The sequence below is a fragment of the Ciconia boyciana genome, chromosome 5 (genome assembly GCF_034638445.1).
Source record: "Ciconia boyciana chromosome 5, ASM3463844v1, whole genome shotgun sequence".
Taxonomy (NCBI): domain Eukaryota; kingdom Metazoa; phylum Chordata; class Aves; order Ciconiiformes; family Ciconiidae; genus Ciconia; species Ciconia boyciana.
In genome coordinates, this window is record NC_132938.1 from 7022533 (window position 1) to 7049671 (window position 27139).

The following is a 27139-nucleotide window of genomic DNA, read 5'->3' on the forward strand; positions in this document are numbered from 1 at the left end:
TGGGTAGCTCCTGAATATGAGAAGCTCAGCAGCAGCCCAGACCCACAGTGCCAACCTGTTCATCTCAGGACTGCAACAGTGTCTTTTTCTGGTGTTTTTCTTAAGAATCTCACTGCCTTGTAATGTGGCTCCAGTGGCAGTAGGAAGCTGGGTAGAAGGGAGAAGAGTCTCCAGGGTACAAGGAAGCCATTGTTTTGCATGAGTTAATGAAGCTCCCCATTCAGTGCTTGAAGAAAGCAACTCTGTGACTTGTGTGGTATTGCTGTATGGCACATCTGCCAGCCTAACTTGAGAGAAAACAGTTAAGATATTGCAACCTGTAAATGGACCAGAAGAGCCTTTCCTGCACAGTACTTTGGGGAGGTGGAAAATGATCTGTTGATAAGATTGAGAGGTTGTTATTGGATTGATTAATCCATTGACTCATTTTTATAACAAAGCAAGGACTGTTCATGTCTTTGCTTCAACCTTGACATTTAGATTACTCTGAATATGTGAGGAAAAATAGGACTCCTGGCTTCCTTCACCACTTCAGCATGTGGCCTCCAGAAAGTTGCTTGCTTCTGTGTGCCTCAGGGTGCAGATCCAAGAGACAGGGTGAGCCTGATCTGACAGCTCTCCTCCTCCAAAATGTGGTAACGCTCCTGCTCCCAGTGGGTTAACCAGCTCTTTGGACCTCCTCAGTTTAATCTATCAAAAAGCTAATCCAGAAAGAGAAAGAAAGGGAATACTGTTTTTTGAGCCCACAAATGTGTCTCAAGTGCCTGAGCCAGCACAAGGGAAGGGACAGAACTGCATTGTGAGGAGCATGGCTGGAGGAAAGGAAAGCAAGATCTTCCCTTCCTGTTCATGGGAAGCAGACAGATGACCTCTGCTGCTCATGGGACCACACCCTTAATACATTTACACTCTTCATGGTGCAATAGTCAGGAATGGTTAAAGCAGCTTCTGTCCCTTGCCCTTCTTAGATGGAATTTGTTGTCTTTCGGGCAGGGAGAGTTGAATGGCTGTTATTTACAGCCTGATGTGTTGCAGTACAGAAGTGCTGAGATGGGGTTCCTCAGGTATTCAGGATGTGAAGTGTGATGGGTCGGGTGTGGACGTGTCTCCATTTAGCTGTCCCTGCTGCCGTGAAGGGAGCCGTTTCCAAGAGAGGAGCGATACAAGCAGGTACAGGTGATAACACCTTTTGTTGCTCTGGTTTTCATCTGCTGTTAAATGTATGGCAACGCCCTTACTTGCTCACTTGAGAAGGAGGTTTAACAGAGCTAGATTATACTGTGTGAGATAAGTTTAAATGACTAATTATCTGGAAAACACTTTGAGCTGACAGGTGCCAGACAAGACTGCAGTGCTGTCCTTAGGGGGAAGTTTCCAGGGAGGGAGGAAAGAGAATATTATTTCTAAGGCTTATCCTGGTTTTCCCAATGCCAAGGTTCAAGGGTATCCAGCTAGCCTGTGTTGAGTGTAGATGGGAAACTGAGCCCTGACCAGGTTCATTGGGTTTCAGCCTTTAACGGATTGTGTTAAAATTGGATCCTATAGAGATGACCATATATTCAGAAGCACTGAGCTCCTGCAGCTCCCATGGAAAACGTGGCTTTTACCAGCAAGTGAATGTGAGGATCTCTCTTATTTCCTGCTTCACTTGGATTAGTGGGTGAGGAAAAGATGCTTTTGTATTAAGAAATGTACCCTCAGACTTCGCAAATCAGCAGCTTCTGGTGGCAAATACACAGTGAGCTGCTGGGCTGAAAGTGTACTCTGTACAGACCTGTTTTCAGTAAATTAAATCTACATCTAAAGGCTCCTGTACTTGGAAACATGTCTCCCGCTGTGCATAGCCCTGTCCCTTGCCTCTTTCTCTGAGCTGTGGTAACTGATCTTCTTGTGCTCCCACAGGATCCATCATGATCTTTTGTCTTTTGTGATAAGATCTTTGGGCAAGGCCCATCTCTTCATTCTTTTTATGTGCAGCACGATGCTGCTGGTGCTCTGATTGGCGTTTGTGTGGGACAGGCTGCTACTTATATATTTACCACAGGCTAAGATGCTGCAAGCTGTGCACAGCCACACCTTCCTTATCTCTGATCCCCTGGCCCTTTCCCCTTTCTATCTTAAATAGCCTAACATTTTAGTTAGCCAACTGCAGGCTTTTCTCCCTTCCCCTTCCTCCTGCTCCCTTCCCCTGCTCTGTTTTGTTTTGAAGCCACAGTTGTGCTAACACTGGCAGAAACCTGTGCCAATTCATTTTACGGGCTGAGGAGCTGTCAGTGTCCCAAGTACCCTGAGTCTGCCCAGCTGGCTCGCTTGAGTGTTTTCTCTCTCTCTCCGGAGAGTCTATTTTTGATACTCTCTAAGCAGACAGAGCATTGGATATCTGGTCTTATTACCCCTGCTAGGTGCTCAACACAAATCTTTTCTGTGCCCCCAGCAGCTGGCGTCCCCACCAAGGCACATAATCTCATCTGGGGCTCTGTAATCCTGTCCTCATTGCTTGGTCATTCTGCCACATGCTGTGATTTCAAGTGGGTCTGTCCTAAGTGGCAGGATTAGATGACTGGGTAGTAAATCCTGTTGCTCTTTGCGTGTTTTCAGTTAGTTCCAACTAGTTCAGCCATTTCCGCTCCCGAAGGGCTCTGAGCACTGACCACCACCTTCTTTCCAGCTCACCTCGGGGGAGGAGAGGAGAAGCAGAAAAGGAGCCTGCTTTTGGGTCACAGCAGAAGGGGAGCACCAGCAAGGCTGTTACAGCCCAAGTAGCGGGGAAGGTGCAGGGCCTTGGCCGGGCAGTGGAGCCATCAGATGGAGGCCTGGGCATAAGTGCGCTTTTCATTGGTACCAGTCAGTTTTCTAACGTAAGCGGCTGGGACACATATGGCTGCAGTGAGGAGAGGTACCAACAGCTTGGAGGCAGCACCAGCCTCCTCCAGCACACTCTCATGTACTCCCTTGCTGTCACCATGCTCCCAGCACTTGCACATCCTCTGCCTGTCACCCTGAGCCTCCTACCACCTTCTGCCTTGCCCTATCCCCAGTGCCCAACCCTTCTACTCCCTACTTCTCTTCCCAAGACCCAGCCCAGCCCTGCCATTGCCTTCTGTCTCTACAACCCTCCCATCACCAGTTTTAGACTCTCCCCCAACTCTCTGACCTTCTCCTTCAAGCTCCTGGGTTTTCCAGATCCTGTTTGCATATATCCTTATTCCTCACCCTGAACAAACCAATTCTGCCAAACAGGCCAATGTCTTCTTTTTTCCCCCCAAGACAAGTCCTGCTCCCAACCGCTTAACCATGCCAAAGCTGCAGCCTCAACTCTGCTCTTCAAAGGAGAGCTGCAGAAGACATCCCACAGCCAACAGATCATCGTAACCCAGAGGTTTCTGATAATGTACCTTTCTCTGCTCTTCTTCTACCCTCCCGTGTGTAGGGCAGGGACTGTCTGCACAGCAGCTGGTGCTGTGTCCCGTTGTGTGCCCCTTGGTACAGCTCGCCTTTAGGAAGGGGAGTGGGGCACAGCGTGCTGCTGGCAGTGGGCGCAGTGCCTTGGCAGAAGATGATAAATGAGGTGGAGGGAGCAGGCACGCATGACTGGTGTCGATGAAAAGCCCATTTGTGCCTAATAAGTCTGAGAAACAGTCCAGGATCCTTTCATGCGTGGGGAAATATGGCTTGTGGTGCTGCCAGAGCTAGCAATCACTCTGGTTTATCGGTTAAAAGGACCAGGCATGCAGAGGAAGGCGGGAGGGTTTCAGTATGCGCATCCACCTCTTTAACGCTCAGGAGTGCAGCGTCAGCAGTTCCCAAACTGCTTCAGCTTGCAACCACCTGTCTGGTCCAGCATCATCACTTCCATTCCCACCTTTGGGCTCACCACTCCCTGGAGGGTCACAGCTCTGCTACTTTAGGGTCCCTTAGCCCAATAAATGTATTGGGAAGTTTCCCAGTGCATTTGCTCGTTTTTAAACCAGGGCACTGGAAGGGAAATGCTGGTGATGATTTAGATTTTGTCCTCTCTAGTCAAACAGCATCTTTTCATTCATTTCTAGTATCTGGCTGGTATAGCAAGTGCAACTGCCTGAAAGTCAATATTTAGATCCCTAATTTTCCATGAGAATTGAGACCTATTTACTGTGAAAGTTTGGAGCAAAAACTTGTGTGGGAGAGAGATGCTGCCTTTTGTGGCATGACAGTGGAGAACCGCACTCTTACTTGAGTTGGGAAAGAGGGAGGCAGGTGGTGGGGAGAATCCTTCCCTTTAAGATGCTGGATAAAGCCTCTTTGTAATGATGAGATCCCACTGCTTGGAGGAAGATTGTTTCTTTGCTTATCAAACGTATCAGCAAACAGTTCTGTCCAGTCTGCTTAGTACTGTCTCTGTAATGGCCACATTGTGTGCCCTGGTCTGTAACATGGGCAAGAGCTGCAGAAGTGAGTACGCAGTTTGAGAAACCTTTGAGGATCCATTAGTGTTACCTCAGAAGGGCTGAGCATGCTGCTTTTGAAAGTAGCTTCCTTTAAAGGTTCTCCATTTGGGATCCAAAATCAAAGATGTCATGGCTGAGCTATGTTACACCAATAAAGAGGAACAGCGAATGGCTTTCTTGAGACATATATATATATTCCATGAACTGCTCCTGTCATGGTATGATGTATCTTTCATTCTTAAGTCTCTGAGAATCTCTTTTTCCCAAATCAATAAAACCCCAATGCTGTTTGAGATACAATCCAGGTAGCTGTTTCCGGTTTATCTCTCTTGTTGGCTCTTTTGTTGGTGTCTCCAAGAAGCAGACAATAGCCAGTGAATGCACAGGACAGCAGAACCAAACAATAAATTTATACAGAGAGGCCAGGCTGGGAAAGACAATAACAAACAGTTCCCAGGAGAGGAAATGAACTGCACAAACAAAAAGGGTGGATGAAATTAAGTTTCCACCATCAACATCAATGTCAGCTGGTTTCCCTTTGAGTCTTTAGTACTGTCTGACATCTCCAAACTGGGTAGCTGTTCCATGCTAGGCACAGCACACAGGCCTTGGCCACAGGATATTGCTTGTAGGATATTTGTGTTCATATGGTGGCAGAAGCAGTTTCCTCCTTCACTCGGGCCTGTGCTCAGACCATAAAGCCAATCATTTTGCTCTCAGCGGGGCCTGCCTGCAGCCAGACATGATAACGCTTCTGTGTGCAAACTCCCACTCATTGCCATGAGTAATTCCCTAGCCTTACCCTATTTGTCAGAAGACCTGTCCGTCACCAGGACTAAAATGACTGCCACGTGTCCTTCACCTAATCCTGTGCCTAAATTAGTCATAAATGCACTCTCTTCTTAATGATCTTAAGTCTGGATTACAGAGGTGTCCAGACACTGGGGGTTTCTCCAGTGGGAAGCATTGATCAAGTGCAAGGAGTGGAGTGGCAGCCCGTTGTGTTTATAATTTGCTTTACTCTTTAAACACACTTGCTAGGTAACACCCTGGCAGCTGGGGTTATGGAGTGGTTTCTCCATCTCTCTGGGAAAGCTGAGGAAGGGAGAACCTACGTTCAAAGGTGTAGTCCACAGGTGGGTGTCCCTGCGTTTTATGTGTATGTGAGTCCCTGCACATGGTGCCCCAGTGTCACGCTCATGTCTCGCCTCAATTACTTGTGCTTCAAATAGATCTTATTCTCAAAGCTTTTATGTGTGTTGCCACAATGGCTCTCTTTTTTCCCTTGCTAGGTGTCTCAGCTACTTCATTTACACTTGTATTTGGACCAGAAAAAAGGGCAGGTAATCTGCTGAGTTCTTATACTAACTTCTAACTAACACCTGCCTCCCCATTAGACTAGTTTGAACTGTTTTCAGCTGAGATTGGTCTGAGGCCGGATGCTGTCTGCTCCACTTCCAGTGGGTAGATAGATCCTTGCGTGCTGAGCTTTAAAAGCCTGTCTTTGATCTCATCAGCAAAATGCCTTCCAAGTCCTCTGCTGGCAATCAGAGAGACTCCAGCAGCCAGGCAGGGAGCTTTGTATGAGGAAAACCCATCTAACTCAGGTTGTTTCTACTGCATTGGCCAAGCTGCTGTGTTTGCTGTTGTTTTCTCACTAATGGATAAAGGGAGCCTCTCTCCCACTGCTATGATCCCAACTGGGGTTGCAGCGGAGCTAGTGAGGCCGGGACTTGGCTCAGAAATGAAGACACATCTCTGCAAGCATTTTCTGATAGGTGTGGTTGGGGAAGTCCTGCTGACACCGTAGCGATAACTGACATCCTAGGAACATGCACTACACCTTGTAGTGAATATCTGCAGGATAGAGGCTGTAACATGCATGCAGACATGTCTGCTAGCATGGAAGAGATCTACTAACCAAAGTTACAGCAAAAAGAGAAGAGAACATTAACAGGTTTAGCATTGTGCTGGAAACGTGATGAGCGTGACTTAGTGTTCCCTTGCCTGTCCATTAACTACTGATCCTAAGATGCAAAAGGCCAGAAGGTGCTATCTGGTATTAACCCTGACTATATGAAAAGCTTCTCTTTTATGACTTGACGTTTTTTGGTTCCTGATTTGTGTCACTTCATGCTGTGTTATAGTTTCCACACCGTCAAAATGGAGTTTGTAGGTATTAGAAGTGTTTTGAAGCCTAAATAATGTCTACAGAATTCTTTCAGATTGTCAGACTGAAGGTATGATGAAATCTAGGCACTGTTATTTGTTGTTGACTTTGTTATATAAATTGCAGATTTTTAAATTATGTGCCTAATTTTATTTACCTAGAGCCTATGTAAAGTTATCTACATATGTTGAGTATTTTTAATGAACAATTTCGATAGATGTAAACCCAGTTTTTCCAGACTCCTAAATCCATCTCCCTCTAAAAAGTTTTACTTCAAATGTGAATGCAGAGATTAATTATAGAGAGGCCAAGTAATGAAGACAATTCCAGCTATTTCTGATGGAGTGCCTTTTAGAGTGCCTGACACAATAATGACTTCAGGTTTTGGAAAGGATCAAGATTTCTGATCCTTCCAAGCAAATATTGGTTGCATTGGTGTTTGTGCTCTGGGCCCACAAAGGTTAATGTTTGTTTCTGGAGATGATGATGTCTGCAACATTTAGAGGAAGGTAGCATGCAGGTTAGGGGGCTTTGAAAGAAAGCTCAGTATTTTGATACTGTTTTGTCCCACTCTTTAAAGCAAAAATAAGGAGAGAGTGTGCTAGATGTGGGGATGTGGGGAAGTAAGGTATGCCTATACTACAGTTGCAATTTTGACTGAAGCAGATGTACCTAAATTAGTTTTAGATTAATTACTATGCCACATGGATGGGAGCTTTAACTGCCCTTAGAGTCACAGATTAGTTTCTGCAGCTTAAATGTCCATGTCTTGAGGGACGATGCCCTAATACCATTGGTAGTGTCATGAATCTAAATAAGGTTGATACCAAGGTTGATAAGGTGATGCAGTTACTGGGGGGTGATATTGCCATGTCCTTTTTAGTATTTGTCTTTTGTCCTATTCAGTAGCACCAAGCCCTGCCCCAGCCTGGCCCTTCTCTGCCCCTGTAAAGAGAGAACTGTCCCATGTGTGGACCTAGCAAGTTTCGTGCGTCCTGGGAGAAGAGCCGAAGAAAGCCTGAAGAGGTCCGCTTTCAGCTTGTGCCGTACCTTCACCTAGGGGGTGAACTTTCCCTGGGACAAGAAGATCAGATGAATTTGGGAGCACATACACTATAGAGAGCAGGGAACAGAGAGACACCTTCTCCCATTTATTGCCACCAAAACCTCACCATCTAGCAAAATCACTGTCTACTGGATCAGAAGTAAGCTTACAGGGACAGTCTGTGTCCTAGGAGAAGCTGAATGAGGTAGAAGTTGAGGCAGGCAGTCATGTGCCCAGAGAGAGTAAGGCTTAGTCTTCCAGCACCACTTCATGCTTGTGTTCTCTTCCAGGGGATTAAGTCCCCAAAATACAGGTCCCACACTGCCAGCACAATCGTCCTGACAGGGCAGTTGGTGTTCAATGAGGGGAGAGAGAGAAGCGGTGTCATCTGTAGGTGGTGTCATCTGTAGTCCCACAGCCCTTCCAGTCCCCATTTTCAAAACATTATATAATACCACCATTCTGTTTTGCTGTTGACACAGTGAAATGTTGTTATCATAGTGACTGTCATGATATTACTGCTGTCACGCTCTCTGGGATAAAACTAGCCCAAATCCGTGTGGACATGCTGCAAACATGTCTCTGGCCTGCAGCGTAGACATAGCTACAGGACCTGGATCTTCTCTCTGTGCAGACACATGGTGTGCTGAAATTTCTAGGACATCTTCCATGTCTGTAGCAGTTGGAAGAGCATCTGTATGATCACGGCCAAGATGGTAAACAAAAATCCCCAAAACAGCTGCTCTTCATCTTCCACATGATTGTTTTAACCAAACACGGCCCAAGTAGTGTGCTGTGCTAAATCTATTCTGTTGTGAAATAAAGCTATTTTTCTTTTGTTTAATAAATGATAAGTCTTATTGTGGAATAATAAGCGTTACAGCTGGATAAACTTTTTATTGCTAAAACATATAACTACAGCAGTGCAAACTCTCAGAGTGCTAGCTTTTCAAATGTTTGTGATTTCATATACAGCAGCTGCTTATCTGTCAGGGAAATTAAGGTTGGTAACAACACTTTCCATTTTACTCTGAAACCATCCTGACTCTGTTGTAATCATAATTTTTGTCATGTTCCTGTTTGGGGTCAGGTAGAAATGTGGCAACTGGGAAAGAATTGCATGTGTTACATTGTGCCCTAGGAGCAATTAAATCAAGTCTATCCTTACAAAGACCGAAGGTGGAAAAATTTGAAAGAAAATAAATGGAAGGGAAGTCAGCAGGCTTTCACACGTGTTCACTGTCCTCACTCAGCCTGAGCCTTTGCTCTCCCTGCCATTTCTGAGATTTGGACAAGCTGTTTCATGGAATGGTAGGAACAGTAATATTTTACTATTATCTGTGTGATGGACAACATTTAACTTTGCTGTTATAAACTGAGGTTAAATTAAATTTTAAAAATTAAAGCAAAAATCAAGAAAAGACAATTTTTTTTTTTTTTTTCTTGGAGAAAGTCAAAGTTGCTTAGCACAGCTGCTGTGACTGTGTGTTTAAGGCTGTGGTTGTACATATTATATGCTAATGTAACGGACCCACAGATGACAGGCACATATCAGGCCCTTGTTGTTTCAAAGCTGTCTCTGGGGCCTTTGATCATTATATGCCGCTACATCACAACTTGCAATGCAAGAATATTAACATATCTTCCTCATTTTCAATGCAAAAAGGTGCCTTAGTGTCATCTTCCCTGCCAGGTTGGTCTGACGCATGAATCTCATCTCTAATCTGACTCATGTCCACATGCATAAATCGCTCGCTGGAATGAAATAGTATTTGAGTTAGCTGGCTGAGCAGAGCGGCTGGGAGGAGGTTAAAAGCTTGAGCACTGCTGCCACTTGAGCTGGTGATGCAGGAGGAATACAGCACTCACGTTACAGCAGCTCATCAGTTGCTAACCCTCTGGCTTTGCTGGTCTGGTCACTCTGCAACAGCAAAATATTATTTAGTGATCTGATTGCTCTCACCTTGCTCTCGCTAGAGATCTGTCTGTTGTAGTCAAACTGCAGGGTAGGGTGTCTTCTGTTAGCTTTAAACCCATTATTGAGAATAGGGTGGCAGTGCAGGAATTCAGTGCAAGCTACAAAACCGATCCAGAACTGCAGTGCACTGAGCTCTAGGCGGATGAGACAACACCCAGCTAACCAGCCATGCAAGAAAATTTCAGTGTACCAGCCCAGTGACAGTTGCATTCGTAGACTGCAGAGTAGATGTACCTTAGACTGGCCTAAGAAGAAAAACTTGAGATGCCTGTTGGAGTGAGAACATGTCCCAGGAGTGGCTCAGCCACTGGCAGGAAAGTAGCCAAAATTCAGGCATCAGCTCTTGTGGTGTGTTGGAGAATGAGATGGCAGAGGTGAGATTTTAACAAAACATCAGCTCTATGGACTCCACTGCCAAGCATATAAAATAAGCAAAATAAAATGTCTCCGTACACCAGCAAAAAAGCCCCATCCATTTAAAATGCATTAAAAAGTAGAACAGGCTAATGAGAAAGAGCAAAGTAAGTCTGCAGGAAGAGCATGGTGGGTGTGCGGAAACTTCTCTCTAATAGCCTGCAGAAAACCTAAATGCAAGATGCTGCCAAACATGGTATACATAGAGAGATCTTAAGAAACCAAAGATTCAGTAAAATAAAGAGAAAAATCCTAGTACAGCTTCCTGGCTAGCTCCACCAGGTGACTCTACCCTACAAAGGACAGTTCAATTTTATTTTTCTTAGATGATGCATATTTCTACTGATGGTGCTTTGGGACAGCATTGAAGAAATTATCATCATGTGCTGTTTGCTTCTTGCCAATGCAGAAAAGTGCTGTAGTCCTGGATGTATAGCCTGCCTGTGGTTAAGTTGATACGCTATGGAGTTGAGAAGGAAGTTTGAACCCTTAAAGGATTTTTCTTGTATGAAAAGCTTCAAGCTGAAAACTTGGGAGATTACTGATCTAGCAGTTTTCTTGAATGCAGAAAGTGCAAGCTGTCACAGTGACTGTAGTTATAAGCACCTGATGCCTTGTCTGCTTACAGTCCCTAAAAGTAAGGTGCTAATGAATTTGTATGGGGTACAGGCACTGGTATTTCCAATACTCTACATGTGAAATTTCTGAAGTGATGTTGGTAAATCAGTACTTGTAGGTAAATTGATGCATTGCCTTCCCAATGTATCAATGCCAGTGCACTAGGGGACAGGCAGTGTTGCCTAACTGCTTTAGCAATGAATGGGTCCAGTCTTGCCTTTGATCGTAGATGGTCAGGATGAGTCCCTTCTCTGTGCCAGGCTGGCACCAGAGTGTACTCTCCACTGGTCCCTCACCTGCAGCCTGGTTTTGTGGGCAGGATACTCAAATCTGCAGGCCAGAAGGGAGCAGTGATGTATTCTGGTCCAGCCCCAACCTAGAGCCTTTGGCAGTGTTCAGGCTATGCTTCCACTTATGTACTGCTTTGTCAAAAACAAGTCTAAATGAAGGTGGTGTGTGAATTGCTACGATGTGCCTTCTCTGTTTTGTTAAACAGGGAAATATTTACTGTTGTTTGTCATCTTTCTGATTTCACCTCAGTCAAAGCCTCTATTAAATTTTTACACTAGCAGAAATACTTTTAGAATCAGGCTCTGTATATTTATTTAAGTATTTTTTTCAAGACTATATGCTATCTTTCAGACTCCCCCCCCCCCCCAACAAAATGTTAAAACCTAAAGGTACTTTTTATCAGTTATGCTATTTATGTTCTGAATGCCACTTAATGTAGCCAACAGAGAAGGATAGATAGGTTCTGTATTGATTGTATTTTCTGTCATTCCTACTTTATGGCAGTTGTGTAGTATGAGGATTACAGAATTCAGAAGGAGGTATACTTGTAGTCAACTTTTTGATGGGATGTAGTTTTAATGAAAGGTGTCTTTTAACCAACCCATCCTTTACAAAGAACAGCTACATTCCTTTCACCAAGGAATACGTTTGTTGCCTGATTGAGAGCTAGTCTAAAAAGAAAGAGAAATGTTGTGTTAGTTTATTTCTTCCTTAAGCTGCATGAAAAAAAGCACTGGAATATTTCTTTGCATTTAACAATAACTTTTTATTACTTCAAAATTTCAGATTTTCTGTGTGTGCTCTGGAAATTCTGTGTATGACTGAGAATGGCTGGGTGAATATTATCATAGATTATTAACTTTAAAAGGGAGTTATTTTGATGCAGACTATTTAATTGTGTTTCTGAAACCAAGCACGTATTTGACTCAGATCCTAGTGAAGAAAAGTACCTACTAGGAAGATACAACATCCTGCTCCTTTAGATGTGGCCAACACTGCTCTGAGCTCAAATGACTGCATTGAAGAATCAGAGATGCTTGCTATCAAAAGTTTGAATTACTTTGTGCATAGAACCACTCCAAAAGGAAGAGCAAAGAGAGGGAAATGACGCTTCTAACTACTCATTTTTGTCCTCTCTAGGTTACTGGACCAGGCAATTTTTTCCCTTCCTATTGTTCTGATGGATTTCAATGAGCTAGGGAGGAGAAAGGCTCAAAATGCACTGTGGAATCTAACTTTTATGTGTGTTATTTGCTTGCTTGTTTAACTAGGGACAGGGGGCCCTGTCTGAGAGACTAAGGAGCTTTAGCATGCAGGATCTCTCGACGATTCGTGGAGACAGCAGCAGCACTGTTCCTCCTTCGGTCACTGTACGAACAAGTAGCAAACAGAGCCAGCCAAAAACATCCAGAAGTGCATCAGAAGGCACTGGCAGCTCAGGTAAGTGCTAGTGTTATTTTCAGTGTTGTGTTGTCTGGAATATCATGCAGCTGAATGAAGTCATGCAGTTGGCAGGAATATATAGAAACAGACATTGCAGACAGCACATACCAGAATTCACAGGACACAGACACGCTGTTGAGTCTCTTGGCACTTAAGAGAGAAAACAGTGTCATCGTTTGATGGTTACTATTCCTGGCTCGTACCAAGGACTGGACTTGAGCATGCAACAGAGCCAGCATCAGTCCTTGCAACTTGAGCTGAAAAGTTAGGCTCTGGGCTGGGAGCTGCAAGCTGTGGTGGGTTTCCAATGAGAGGGGCTAATGGAAGTGCAAAAAGGGGGGGATAATAATGCACAGTAGTGGGCAAGGTTCATTATTATCATCAAAGCCCCCATATGGCGATACAGCCTCTCTCTTTCTTATGTTATCTAAACATAAATGCAAGTTCTAATGGATATCTGGTTTGAATTAGGCCCGCTTGTGCTTCTTCTAAACTGTACAGTAGCTGTTACAATACTTGACAGTTGTAATTCCAGAACTTTATCACTGATGAAGCCTACCGAGAAATAAAACCCATATAAAGCACTCTTAGAAGCAGAGACCAAGATCTGACAGCTGTTTATGATATGAAGGATGTCTGCATAAGCACTGTTATGGAAAACAAGTATCTCCATAAGTGATGGAGAAGGGCATAGGTGAAGGGCAATGGTTTGTTTTCAAATTCTGAATGAACAAAGGGAAGAAACATCATGGTGGGAATAAGATCCATTCCTGAGGATTTAGTTACAAAAATTTATTTCAAGCTTGGTTAAAGAAATCTTTGTGAGCCCAGATCTAAAACATTTAATTGGAGATAGCTTTGCAGATCAAATCTCAAAAATTGAGACATGGAGGGTTATCCCAAGTGGGGGGTTCCAGATGGCTTCTGGGATTCCTGAACACCACCAAAGATCATGCAACTTGACTGCTGTGATGAGAAGCCACAGAAGGTTGCAGGCAAGTTGCACTTGGTAGCTTGTGAAACATATGCTGGCAAATTTGAAATTTAGCAGTTTCAGCTTGTGTGTGTTGAGGTCTGTGCAAACATTCACTGTGTTTCAAGCCTGTGTAGATTACTACCCCTTCTAGTTTGCTTTAGTTTTGGAATGTATTAGAAACGTCTTGTCTCATCCTTCTCTTAAAGAGTAGCCTTCAAGCCCTTTACAAATTCTGAGAATTATAGCTCACAGACTTCTCTGTTTATTTTTTTTTTAACGTCATCTGTTGAATAAATTCTCTTTACAGGTAAGCTGAAATAGCTAATGTTGGCGCACAGTGGTTTTATTCTGATGTTTATGTAAGGTCTTATATACACTTCTCTTGAAGTAATCAATCTGAAAGTAAAGTGTTCACATGCAGAATATACAACTTTTACTCAAAAAAAAAAATTCACATATAATTTCAATAACATTTTAAATAACAAATGGCACAAATAAAGCATAATTTAGTTATCTTAATTCCATGTTGTGTAGAGCAGCCTTTGTAGTTTTGTTCTTAAGGCAGCAAACTTAGCTCACCTGGCTACAAACCCCTGTCTTAACACACAAAAGTTTTTGATTTTGATTGTGTATCATATCAATACTGTACAAGGATCTCTCAAAATGAATCTCTGGAAAATTGAATTGTTCATAAACTTTTCAAACTGAGCCTAGTGTTTATCACAAATTTTTGGATACGAGTAATTTGAGATTTTGTTTTAAAATCTTCTTTTAATGAAAACAACACAAATTTGCAAAATATTCCAAGACCTTTATCTATCCCATCTCACTTAGTGATTTCATTGAGGTCCCTAATCTAGGAGCCTGCTTGTAGGCCCCTTCTACACCTGCAGACAATACAGAGAGGCACCTCCAGAGGGTGATTTCACTCACAAGTGGTGGCATCATGCTGTGTGGAAGACTGTGGCCACAGTTCTGCTCTCCCTTTTAATCAGATTAAGTGAAAGAAGTGGTCCTGGTCTCTCCAGTCCTTGTGCTGTTTTGTGTGGGCACCATTATATATGTATTCAGAATATTTAGAGGGGCTAATTGATCAGAGTCATAACTATATTGTGTGTGTATGGAAGAGTGTGATCTATCAGCCAGACTGTGTCACATCCTGAGGGCCATATTCGGGGTGAGACGACACTGTTCTAGGCACACCAGGCGCAGACATGGTCCCATCACTCCACCTTCCATACTTGTTTAGTTGGAGTGTTGCACGTAAGCAAGGGGCAGACAGAATTTGCTACTGCCTATTAGTATGCTATGTATACAGGTAATATATACATATATGAGTATGTGCATGAGCAGTCACTACAGAACAGCTGACACACAGCTCTTTTTCCTGTCCCAAAGCCCTTAGATAACACAAATGTCCGTGTCAGCAATCCCCACTGTCTCACAGAAACATTAGACTTCTCTTTATATTCCTGCTTTAGAGATAATGGGACTTAGTCTGACATCAGAGGGAGTCAGCAAAAATACCCTGGACTATCTGTTTAACATGAGGATGACTCAGCTGAAGACCTCACCTTTCTTGTAAAAGGTCTTTCTAACCAGCTGTTAGAAAGCCTGACAGCAGTAGCTGGGGTACACAAAGCAACTTTAAGAACATTAATAGAGAGCCTGGCTGGGGCTGCAAACATTGTACCTTTGGTCTGAGTAGAAATCCTGCTTTATGGAGACCTTTAGGGAACACTTGAAGGAACGGGTCCGGTGTCTGCAGAAGAAGCGGTGTGGTGGTTAGGAGGCAAGGCTGTGAGTTAGGACACGTGAATTCACACCCCACTTTATTGCAAAATACTGGTATGACCTGGAGCGTACCTTTGTTCCTCAGTGTGTCTGTAAAACAGAACAAATTGTACTTCCCATGCCCAGCTCCTGAAAGCCATATGTGGTAGAAGATACTTGTGTATTTTAAGGTTAAGAAACCTTATAAGATTTCTTATGTGGCTTTCCTGTACACCTTACTTCAGTGATTATAACATGTAAAATACCTGTGGAAAAGTCCTATCTGTGGATTGATCCCTGTTTTGCAAGAAGCTTTCTGTTTGTAGTAACAGCGCTCTACCTTGCTACTACCCCTGAGAAGTTTCTGGACATCTGAAATGTCCCTTTTTATGTTTTCCCTTCTTTTATTCTGTCCTTTGTTTCGCAGTCCAGGCATCTGAGAAGCTACATGTGGGTGTGCTGGGATCTTGATGACTTGCTGATCTGGGCGCTACTCGTATAGCCCTTCTTCTGCCATTTGTTCATTCAGGTGCTTCCACTCCCACCCATTTCCCTACATCCTCCATCCATACCAACCTATTACAGTCCTCTGCAAGTGCAGCTCTCAAAGTCACTGCCTGAATTTACAGATGATCAGTAATTGTGGCAGGGACAGGAACCTGAAGCATTATTTTGACTGGATGTGTTGAGGAGTGCTGCTGCACGTGGGGTTTGCCTGAGGAAGGGGGCATTGCTAGGCCACAGCCAACCTTACAAGTGGAAAAGCCAAGCACTGCTGTAGCAGTTGTAACCCTTTTTGCTTCGGGACTGGCATCCCTGTGCCTGGGAGTGTGTGTGAGCATCAGTTAGTCCTACGGGGGTTGCAGTCTTTGATGAAGGAGTACATTCACAGATTGCCTATGGGAGTGCTTTTATAGCTCCCTTTATTTTTCTCATACGGCTGTCAGGGATGTACAAAGACTGAAGAATTAGTTTTGCATCTAGCCAGGCTTTTAATTTTCTCAACAGGAGAGACAGCTGCGTCAAAGAGAGAATAGCAGCCTTATGATAACGAGATGTCAAGTGCTACCCTCAGGTGATGGAACAGTCTAGCTACGGTCACTCAAGTTGTCCAGTAGTAAAGAGCTGTGGACTCGGGAAGAAATCCCGAGTTTGATACAGATTAAAAATACTTTCTTGTACTATTTTTGAGGGATTATTTTTAACTCAGACTGATTTGCTGATCCGCCTTACTGGGAGCCTCCGAAATAACTGTTTTGGGAGACCTTCGGGGAGATATGTTTTGAGATCAAGAGGCCAGGAACTGGAAGCTCCTCAAGCCAGCTTTGCTACTGAATGAATGGTGCATGGAAGCACACCCTCGCTTACAACAGTGAGGCAAAGACAAGAGGTGGCTTGTCAGGTTGAGGTTACAGGAGTTTAGATGGGTCCCATTCCCTGAGCGATAAAAACACAGCCAGATGTGGTGTGGAACTTGGTGTGGCTCAGTTCCAATCCTGTTGTGTGACTGTGTTTAAGAGCAGATATGATACCTGAAAGAAAGTGATTTGGAAAGACAGGGGGATGAGAGAGAGGTCTGTTGTCTTCCCTGCACAGATGAGACTGCTGAAACTCAGGTTTGTCAGTATGAAACCCCCCACTCCTCCTGTGAGCACCAGGAGTGGTTCAGGTGCTGGCTTCACATCTCTTGGGCATGTTTCTTAAGCCCACTGAAACCTGTGAAAAGACTCTCCTGACACTGGTGGGCTTTGGCTGTGGCCAAAAGCTGGCTGCAGGACCACGCTGTACTTGGGCTACATTAAATAACCACTCAGCTTGTTTCATTTCCATTGTTGTTATTTTTATAATGTGACTGGTGCTGGTTAGATGGATTTGTGACTCTCTGAATCCCCTCTTGACACAAAGCACCATCTGAAGAGCTTGGCATTTAGTTAGTAATGGCCACATGCAGACACAGCAAAGGTTTATTTTTGCCTGCTGAAGAGTGTCTTATGAGGCCAAGAAATAGAATATGCAAGAGCTGCCTTGGAGACAAGGGGAATTACTCCCTCTTTTCCTCTACCTTTTGCTGCCTTTTTTTTTCCCTCTACCTTTTTCTGTCTTTGCTGCCTTTCAATGGTGCCCGCTATACGTTGAGCAGTCCCGCTCGTGCAGATGGCTTTCCTCAGGAGTGGGACTGCTCAGTGTATAGCGGGCTCCAGGTCTATTCACACCCATCCCACAGAAAGACCCTTCACCTCCTCCTCACACCCAGTCAAAAGCCACACGCAGATGACACAAAGGGGCAAAGGCTGCTTTTGCCGTGATTTGTGTGTGGCTGCCGACCCCCCCCCACAGCACATCACGCGAGGCATCGCCACTGCTCCTGAGAAGCACGTGCACACCTTCATTTGACACACACCGAGGAAATACGATGATTGCCCTTCTTCCATGTAGCAGGCCCACCACCTGTCCTCTTCATCTGATCTTTTGCTTTCTTGATTTAGTGTCCTGGCACCCTGATGATAGCCTGTGATATTTTAGCTTCGATGCATGTTCCAACCTGTGCTTCTTCCACAGGCAGAACTGCCCCTTTCTTTTGGGAACTGTAAATGTCATATGGTTACTCATCATTATGGAAAACTGGAAGCTGCAGAACAACGTTTCCAAATATTTTTCAAGGCAATCCTGTTGTTCTGGGAAATGTCCAGTAACAATCCACATACAGATGTGTCTTTAACAGTGGGGGGCTTTTGCACTTCTTCACCTTACAGTATTACCTTAAAAGTATCCTGGACACCACAGATAAAACTTGTTCCCTTGCGATGGCTGGTGAGTGACACGTGTGACTTGAGCAGTGGGATATTGGCCACTGTGTCACATAGCTCAATCCCATAGCTGATGCAAACATGTCTCACGGTTGCTGATGTCAGTGGAAACCTCCAGTGTGGGCTGGGCACTGGAGGCCAGCCTTGCTTTTGGGTGAGTCAGTGGGATATATTTCAGCAGCAGGAGATTTGCATTGCATCACGGGACGCTCAGTGTCCAGAGCTGACGCTGCCTGGGCCAGAGGATCACATATTACGGAGCCACCCTCTGTATTACCCAGACCAAGTGCCCTTTCTGCTGAAGCTTAACCCAGGAAGAGATCATTCTCAGCTGGAATGATTTCAAAGCAGAAATGTGCAGTATGCTTTCTGATACTCTCCCATCCTCTGTGCCCGAGAGAGTCAAGTCTGTTTCTTGGTATTGCACTTAAGCGCTGAAGGCTTTGCAGGACAGAACAAAGGTGGGGAATATCAGCATTCAGGATATGTCTGAATAGCTCAGTCGCCACCAACCAGAAAAACTCCAGAAAGATGTGTGAGAACAACCCATATGTATATGTTGTATGAGGTCTCAAGAGAATAAACCTTCATAAAATTAATCAGCTACCTTCTGTGTAAAATCAGAGGCTAAACCCACAGCAGATCTCTTGAGGTTGGTTGAGACTCATCTCTTTTATACAAAGGCCATAGTTTCACAGCAGCATCCAGCCAATGTGAGGCATCACTCCCGTTGAAAGGGTATGACCCAGCTGCTTGCTTCTGTCCCATACCGTCCTTTCCCTTGGACACGTTTAAATCTTATTTACGTATGCTGACCCCAGCCAGGGAGCTGTTTCAAGTTAAATGCTGTTCCTTGCTTCTAGGTTGCTCTTGACCTGGGTCAGATCCTGAAGCCAGTAGAGAGCAGTGGCACAGACATCAGCAATAGGACAAGGAAGGTGGAGGCCAGAGCGTGAGGGGCAATGGGACATCTGCTTTCAGCAGCAGTACTGGTTTATGCTGGTTTAAAATGACTGTGAAACTATGGAAGAACTTGCAGTATCTACAGTGCAGTATCGAAACTGCCCAAATAATAATAAATGATAATCTTACTGACCAAAGAAATCATACAGAGCTCAAACCTTTTTTTTCTCCAAAACCTTTTTATACCTGGAGTCATTGAAGCCACTGTGAGGATTAAATTGGAAGGCTCAAACTGGAAATTATTTCTAGGCTGTTTCCTGGAACAAAAGCTATTCCCAAGATGAAGCTGTAAAGGTCACGCTTTTATGAACAGCTGTGAATCACCTGCATTTGCACTGAAGGGTGCAATGCAATTCCCTTGGTTGCTTTCATTCTTACAGCAATTCCACCAAAATATAATTCCTGCAGGACTCCTCAGCACGTTCCTGATTTAGGAAGATCAGGGATCTGTGGATAGTTTTCCTTCAGAAGCTGCATGAATGGCTGTACCAGTGCTTGTAGAAGTCTAAATCTACTGAAAAAAATCCAGGCATGTAGCAATACAAGTCCCAGTATTGCACCCTGTGTTTATTATCATACAGCCTTTTGCACTGTGTTACCTATTGCTTATCCACGCTCCCAGGCCCCTCTAGTCAGGAGTTATTTCTGTTCAGTGATCTGAGAACAGAGCCAGGGAGCTGTACGTAATCCCAGCTTTAACACCCATTAGGCACGTAGCCTGGGGTCAGGCACATTCCGGAGTCTGTGCTCCGTGCTGCTGAATAGAGACGATCGTCCCTTAATGCACATGGGGGCTGTGAAGTCCACCCCAGGATGATACCAAGTGTTTTCTGAGAGGTAACTTAGCCTGATGAGTTCCTAACGCTCAGCTCCTCTTTCAGTGTGCACGTGTTGCTCAGTATGCCGACTCCTCAGAGGTGAGTGCTGGATTTCCTGAGCCCCGATACCCACGCGTCCCTTTTGGGCATGACTGCGTTCCCCAGCCTGGCTTGCTCCTGCTGCTCGTACTCACTGGGTTTCCTAACACCAGGGGAACAAACCTGGGGAAGGCCAGGCTGCGAGTGAGTTTGTGAGCTCTGTGTGTGCTGATGGCAAGTATTGTGGTGCTTCTCACCTTACTGACCTGTGTGACTGGAGGCTGGGGAGTGTTTCTCTGGAGAAAAACTTCACTCCTTTCCATTCTAGAGGATGTACCACTGTTCTTGCTGCACCAGTGTAACTCCTGCCCCGTATCCCCCAGCGCTAGCATAAAACTGCAGGGAAACCAGCAAGAGCAAACCTTCTTCAGTCCCAGCCCTGCTTTGCTCTGTTCCCTAAGGATCGGCACGTATTTCTCTGTTCGTGGAGAGGACACTTGTGTTTGGGATGAGCAGGGTAACTAACAAAGCCCAGTAGCAGACCCTGGTATGATGAAATAGGGTTGAGATTTCACCCTGCTTCAGTCTGTGCTAGAGCTATTTTTGAAAAATGTCCCAGTGTCCCCAGTGTTGCTTGTGGTTACAAACTCAGGAGTGTAGTGAACGGTTTAGCTACCGGTGGTCTTTACAGTGCTGAGCCAGTTAGCTCGGTTGCTAAGAGCTGAGCTGTATCACTTCTGCATTTTGTCCCAGTGGCAGATGAAAGGAGGGGGAGGCCTCTGATTTGGGCATGCATGCCAGAGGATGGGGCTGCCAAGCAGCTTGACTAGGGAGAAAGAAGAAATCCAGACTGTCAGTGTCTCATGCTGGTGGAAGCGAAAGACCTTTGTAACTCCTTCACTTCTCATCTCATGTGCTTTTTGTTTATTTTGCACGCTGTAATCAACCTGGGGATGGCAGCAGAGGGATTGAAGGATCACAGTGCTGCCACCGTGCTGCAGCCATCGCTGCTGGCTCCTGTCACTTCCAGAGTACTGGGGTGTGCATTCCCACTGCCTTGCACCTGATGTGCCATGCAGCCCTGTGCAGCATTAATGTTTGGAGGCTGGTGATCCCAGGCTGACACTGTCTCCTTGCACACTGCTTAGGTGGCAAACCGACTCTCATATTTGGTTTGTCACCCTCCCTGTTGTCCTTTTCCAGTTCTTTGCACTAGCACATTTGGGGTGAGTGTGCCACTGTGCAGGAGAATGAAGCCTGTTTAAGGTGGTATCTGTTTAAGCAGTCATGAAACACTTGTATTCACAGTGCATTTTATCAGCACCCTTCTAATGTTAGCCTAAACTGATTGTATGGATTTGACTTCAAAGTGTTATTTATAAAAAGAATCACTGAATCCTTAAGTGCTTAATAGTCATGAGTTAATCTTTGAAGAGTCATTTAATGACACTATAGCAGTAATCAGTCCAATATGTTTACAAATTGGGCCCAAAGTCATGTTGATCTGGTTTAAATTGCATGCCCTGTCTTTCAGATTGGCTTGTTTTACTTTTTTTTTTCTCCTGACATAACCTAGTCCCTTGGACCATGTCAATAGGGATATGCTGAGGCTCTATCTCATAGAGGGTTCATTCTGTTTCCACAGGCTGCCCTTTCTCTGTCGCCAAGGCAATAGATGCATTAATGCACTCTCCGACAACGGCCTGCCGTTTAAAATGCTCCTTTGTAAGTGCAGCTTTGGTAGCTTAAAGAGCTGACTACGTAATGTGAACACGCTTTCTCAACGCCACAAAAAGCAGGGGGAAGAAAGAAGCTAAGTTTGTTTAGCTAGGACTAAGTTGTCCTAAACTATTGGCACTCATCTTTCCTTGGTGCAAACTTTTGTGTAGCCAGTTTCAGAGTACAATTGTTAACAGTACTCATCTCCAAAGAGTGTATAATCTAAATGGACAGATAGTCAGCCTTACCTCAAGCAGGAATGCTGAAGGCTGGTTTAGAGCCATGATGCAGCCTTTTTGGCAGGAGCAGTTGCCTTAATGCTCTTGCAGATGAAACGCAATTGTTTCTCTCGCTGGCTGACTCATAGAAACCCCCACAGCTCTTAGGAGAGCACAGGCTGGTGGGAGCAAAAGTCTGTCCATCCCAATCCCTAGATGATATCCTGAGAGAAGCACCGGACAAGATAAAAATATTTTGGGCCAAAACATGGTGGTTTCATGAGTATATGGCTTGCAGGTGCGATGGGAGTGTGCATTTATGCGGAGACTGAAGACCAGGCTGAGTGCAGCGTGAGCTCACCCTGTACAGGAGCAAATCTGTCACTGTCAGCGGTGATGGGCTCCTCTGCCGCTGAAGATGTTTGCTTCACAGAAGAGCTCTTTCCTGCCTAGTTGCCTCACTCCAGCCAGCCTCACGGTCTGCACATGACAAAGCATTGACACAATTCAGGATATTCATCTTCCTTTGCTCTGGGCAGCTTCACTAAATACAAGTGTGTTCCAGTAGATATACTCCAGCATGTCTTCTTGACAGCTTCTGTGTCAGCTCTTCTTGCTCTTGTTCAGTGGCAGGCCTTTGCTGGCAGAACTCCTTCCAGGTCTTTACACAAGTTTCTGATTTATCGCTTCTATGTTCATGGCCTGTGCAAAGTCAGGCTGCAGCATTAAAGAGCAACGGTACAATTACGTAAGAGCTCTTTTTCCCCTTCAGGAAGGACAGAGTGAAAATCTCCAGGGATATCTGTTTGTCTTTTGGCAGTGCCTGGTAAATGCTTAAACGCTGGTCAATATTAAACAAGCTTGCTTGGAACTGGCATTTAAGAAGTAACAAATACTATGTTCAGTGGTATTCTCTCAACTAACGTCTCTTAGGTGCTGTTGCACAGCCCTGTGGCATGGTTGAGAGGGAGGAACAATTTTAATCCTTGCAGAGAATAAATATATCTAGCAGATATTGAAGAATCAGCTGTATATCAGGAGAACTGTCATGGCTGCATGTATTTGAGGGGGCATTTAATACTAAAATGCTGATCAGGAGCCTCAGGCAATGTAAGAAATGTGCAAGGACATTAGTGATGAATGCGACTGTTTTTTGAGTGTGCACCACAGGGTTGTGCTCCATAGCGGTGACTGATACAGTAATGTATGCCTTAAAAACTACAGCTCAGCAGTGACTGACGGTCAGCCTAGCCAACATGTTCAGTCAGCCATCAACAAGGTGTTGCAGCATAAAGCCAGCCCCTGGAGTTTTTCCAGTAAAATAATGTTGGATCTGTTCCTACATGTGATTGTCACCCTGAAGACAAGGTGACAGATCACACACAATCAGCAGTACAGCTCAGCAAGGACCTCAATGGGACATTCACTTAATTGTGTTTTAAACAAATCACCTTATTGGTATATTAGATGTATCCAATGCCTACTTTGTGGTACGCTACAAATTGCACATGAGATTATTACAGTGGAAAGTACTCTTAAAAAACTAATTGACTTTGCAACAAGGGGGCTGTTCATATAGCTCTGAACTAATTTAATTAAATGGTGTAGGTGGTTTCATTTTTGTTCTTAGCCAGTTTTGCTTCTAGCTCTTGTGCTGGGGTTTACAGATTATTTTTTTTTAACCTTTCTCTCACTGAGCTTAAAGAACAAGCAAGAACTTTCCGTTGCTCTAGGCATTTTGTTCCTTAAAACTTCCCATTACTAAATGTTGAATCAAATTTTTATAGGGATGATTTGCATCACTTTGCAACGCTACCTCTGAATGGCAATTTGGAAGTTTCTCTGGGTATTTAAAAATACTTTCATAGTTATTTTGGTTATTTCAGGGGAGGAAAAATTTTCATAGAAAATCAGTAGGTTCTTTAAGTCCATTTGCATTTTAGCAACAGAAATTTAAAACATTCATTGTCATTTAATAAACTCCAGTTGAACCACACATATTATGAAAGCGAAGATGAAGATTTCTGTGCTCTGAAACAATGTTCCTTCCCCCTCTACACCCAAATGTTTTCCCCTAACAGTTTATTCTTTCCTTTTCTCTATGTAAATATTATGGGACTCTGATGTAAGTGTTACAGATTGCATGAGTTTTCTTCTGAGGTGTTTGGAATAGACTAGCACTTAACAACTTAATCATTTGTGGGATGTGTTTTCATTAACGGATGACTTTGTTGATGTGATTAGACTTGTTTGCTTTGGTTGTACTTGACTTCAGCTTTGGAAGGGATGTCTGCCTCTGTTTTGTGGCTCCTGGGCAGTGTGTGCTGGTGGAGTTGGCTGCTCCTACCTTCTTGGTTTGGCAATGAAAACTGTTGGGGAAGTACATGACTTGTGTCAGTGTCTTTTGGAAATGATGGCAAATTTGTCTTTGTTGCAGGGAAAAGAAGCTGATCGCCATCGTATAATAAATATCTGCTCTCTTGCTCTTACTAAGTGGTGTGCAAACCTCCTTATATGAATTATCCCCTGGAAAGGCTTAGCTCTGGAGTGACTTTGTCTTCCATTACAATAATACAATACCTTGCTCCTGGTTCGTGTAGTCTGTGACTGTGGTTTTCCCCATTGCTCCCGAAGAATTACAGTGACAGGAGAAAGAAGTATTGCCTGGGAAAATAAGGGGGGTCCAGCTTCTCTCAAAGGTATTGGGGTGCCTGATTCCCACTGTAACTGTATTTAAATGTCCAAATTTTTCAGAGGATCTAGATCAAAGTCCTTTGCTCCTCTGTAATTAGAGTGGGTCAGGCCCTGACCTCTGTTGTACTCATGAAAATCCATAGGAGTTACTCTGGATTTAAACAGCAGCATAGATCAGAGCCTGAATCAAAGCAATTGCTGAAAAAACAGCCTGCTACTGAATCCCAGTTGTTGCTGTAGAATGAGTTTTGCAAGTGAGATTTTTTAGCCTATGTAGAATCACACAGATTAAAGATGACGACGATCTGGCCCTACATTCCCTTGTCTGTGCTGGGTTGTTCCCTGTGGTGCATTTAATAGCTTAGATCCCAACCCTGTCTACTTTAACTTGAAATATGCCCAGCTTCAGGGCTTCCCACACAATGTGTTGGTTGTATCAGTTCCCTTGGAAGGAATTAGGATAGGATGATAGGAACTGGAATTAAGGGGTCCCTTTCCTTATGCTGTTTACAGTCAGATTCTGTCTTGCCTTAGTGAAGAGAGGAGTATAATCTCGTCTGGATACTGAAAAGACATTTACAAGAGGCAGCAGCAGCTTTAGCCCTGGCACACTAGCTGATTTCCCATTTCTGCAGCAATTCTGCCCCTCCATGCAAAGGTGTGGAGCCATAAATGTACGAGGTGGAGACACCCGAAACACAGCCTGCTCTGAGATGGGAAGTGAGAGTCTCCTAAAGATGAGAGAGCCAGGGGAGATGTCTGGCACATGGTCCATGCTTTTACGCAGCCACCTCCTGGCTGTGACAGGGTCCCTGGGGCTGTCAGCTGCTTCCCTGGAGCAGCACATGCTGCTGGCTCTGCCACTTGGGGGACATCTGATAGTGGCCTGCGGCCCCACAGCCTCAGATCCTAAAGGCGGCTCTTAGAAACACACAGGAGGTCACCCGAGGCCAAGTGCTGTCCTCAAGAAGCCTGCGCCAGCCCTGACAACATGTTTTGCTCCTCAGTTTTCACCTTCTCCAGAAACAAACCTTGGTGTCCCGGCACCCATCCATTCACTTTAAGCCTCCATCTCCTTTCTCACTAATTCCTCACATGTGTGCTTATTATTCTGGTTAATCCCCTGCTTCACATTTTCTCCTGCAGAGGACTCACTCTCTTGGTGTAGGGAGATTAGTTTTTTATCCTGTCATCACTCTATTCACAAAAAAACCAACTTCAGATTTGGCACTCACACAGAAGCAGCCCTTCAGAGATGAGTTGCCTCCAGTCCCATAACACCGTAATGCTTCCACAAACATGGGACAAAGTCTGGCACCCCAGATCAATACAAAGTTGGGGTTGCCCACAATACAGATGTCCTTCCGAAGGCAGGATGGGCAGGGAATCCTCCCTTCTTGTTCCAGGTCTTAAAAAAATGTCCTTCTGTATTCAAGGTATGCTTTTGTCAGTGGTCAGAAATGTCATGGAAAGGCCTGGGATAGACCCACTTCTTCCCTTTTCCAGTTCAGTGAGGCTGAAGCAAAACTGGTTCTCATCTGGCTGGTTTCCAGTGCCTCATTCACAATGAGATGGAGCAGGGGAGAAGAAGGCCTCAGCCCAACTTCCAGTGGACTTCACAGACCTCTCTGCTGCAGGGGTCAAAGCAGTATGTGCCTGCTTGGAGGCTGAGCTCTCCTCTTGATCTTCGTGGAAGCAGCTCCAGGACATGGATATGACGCTCAGGCTGATGGGGAGAACGGAAGAGCCTGCAGGAGGCTGGGCCTGTGCTGTGCCTGTCATGGAGACGGGCGATGCAGGTGGCAGAGCTGCCTGGATATCTTTTTCACGCAGCACCCAATTCGAGAGAGAGAATAATATCGGAGAAAGCAACGTATGCTAGAAAAGCATGGGATTCCTGGGAGTGCTATCAGGGCTGACAGTTCCTTCTGTCTCCTTTTGCAGCGGAGTGGCTGGCTGTAGGAGAAAAGGAGCAGGGCATGTTTGCCTAATCCTGTATGCTCTCAGCTTCAGCAACCAGCGTCTCCACAGTCCGGTCACTGAACACTCTAATTCTGGTTCTCCAACATCCCTCTGTCCTGCCCCCTTTGAAGTCCTCTTTTTCCTGGGCAAAGCCATTGTTTCCTCGCAGCAGCATGTGGCTGGGGGTGTGTTGTTGGGCCAGCCTGCAGTCCACATCTGAGGGACCTCTGGGGAAGAGGCCGGCTGGGAGCAGCCATATGGATTGGTGTTGGGGGCAGTACGTAGCCTCCAGGCTGCAGATTTGGTCATGTTTCGTTCAGGCTTTGCTCAAGCTCTGAACAAACAGCATTAAAACCAAACTTGACTCTGTTTTTCATTGGCTTAGAGAGGCACAAAGACCAACTCCCACATCCAAGATGACCTAGGCTAGACTCCTCCTGAATATCTCACTTCCCAAGTGGAAGGATAAAATAGTAATTAAAATAAAATGTTCCTGACATTTGCCATGTGGACTAGAGAACATTTAATTCTCCCCACAGTGTATTCTTAACACCACAGTCATATACAGAAAAAAAACAATTCAGCATTGTCCTGGGCCTCTCTGCAACGTGACTATCAGCATTTTCAGTACAGCTGGGAAAAAGTCAACTTTTGGCTCTTCCTGGAAACCTGTGATGGCGTCTTCCAGCCTGCCCATGCAAATGGTGATAAAGGGGTAGGAACACAGGGTTAGTGGCCAGAGGATGGTGTGCACCGCTCTCTCAAGCAGCAGCCGCATCCTGTG

At 44.8% G+C, this 27139-nt stretch overlaps 1 protein-coding gene across 5 annotated transcripts in view; it reads left to right on the plus strand.

Annotated features, from left to right (window-relative positions):
- REEP1 (receptor accessory protein 1) overlaps positions 1 to 27139 on the plus strand; it is a 71392-nt gene that overhangs the window by 36343 nt on the left and 7910 nt on the right. The window contains exons 6-9 of one of the 5 annotated variants that reach the window (XM_072861749.1): positions 12215 to 12383; positions 19787 to 19822; positions 21408 to 21487; positions 21998 to 22903. In XM_072861749.1, the coding sequence (XP_072717850.1) occupies positions 12215 to 12383; positions 19787 to 19822; positions 21408 to 21487; positions 21998 to 22054 (342 nt within the window). In that variant the 3' untranslated portion in view covers positions 22055 to 22903. Of the gene's footprint in view, positions 1 to 12214; positions 12384 to 19786; positions 19823 to 21407; positions 21488 to 21997; positions 24028 to 24136; positions 24232 to 27139 lie in introns of those variants that run through there. The other 4 variants (XM_072861750.1, XM_072861751.1, XM_072861752.1 and 1 more) reach the window with 4 other exon arrangements.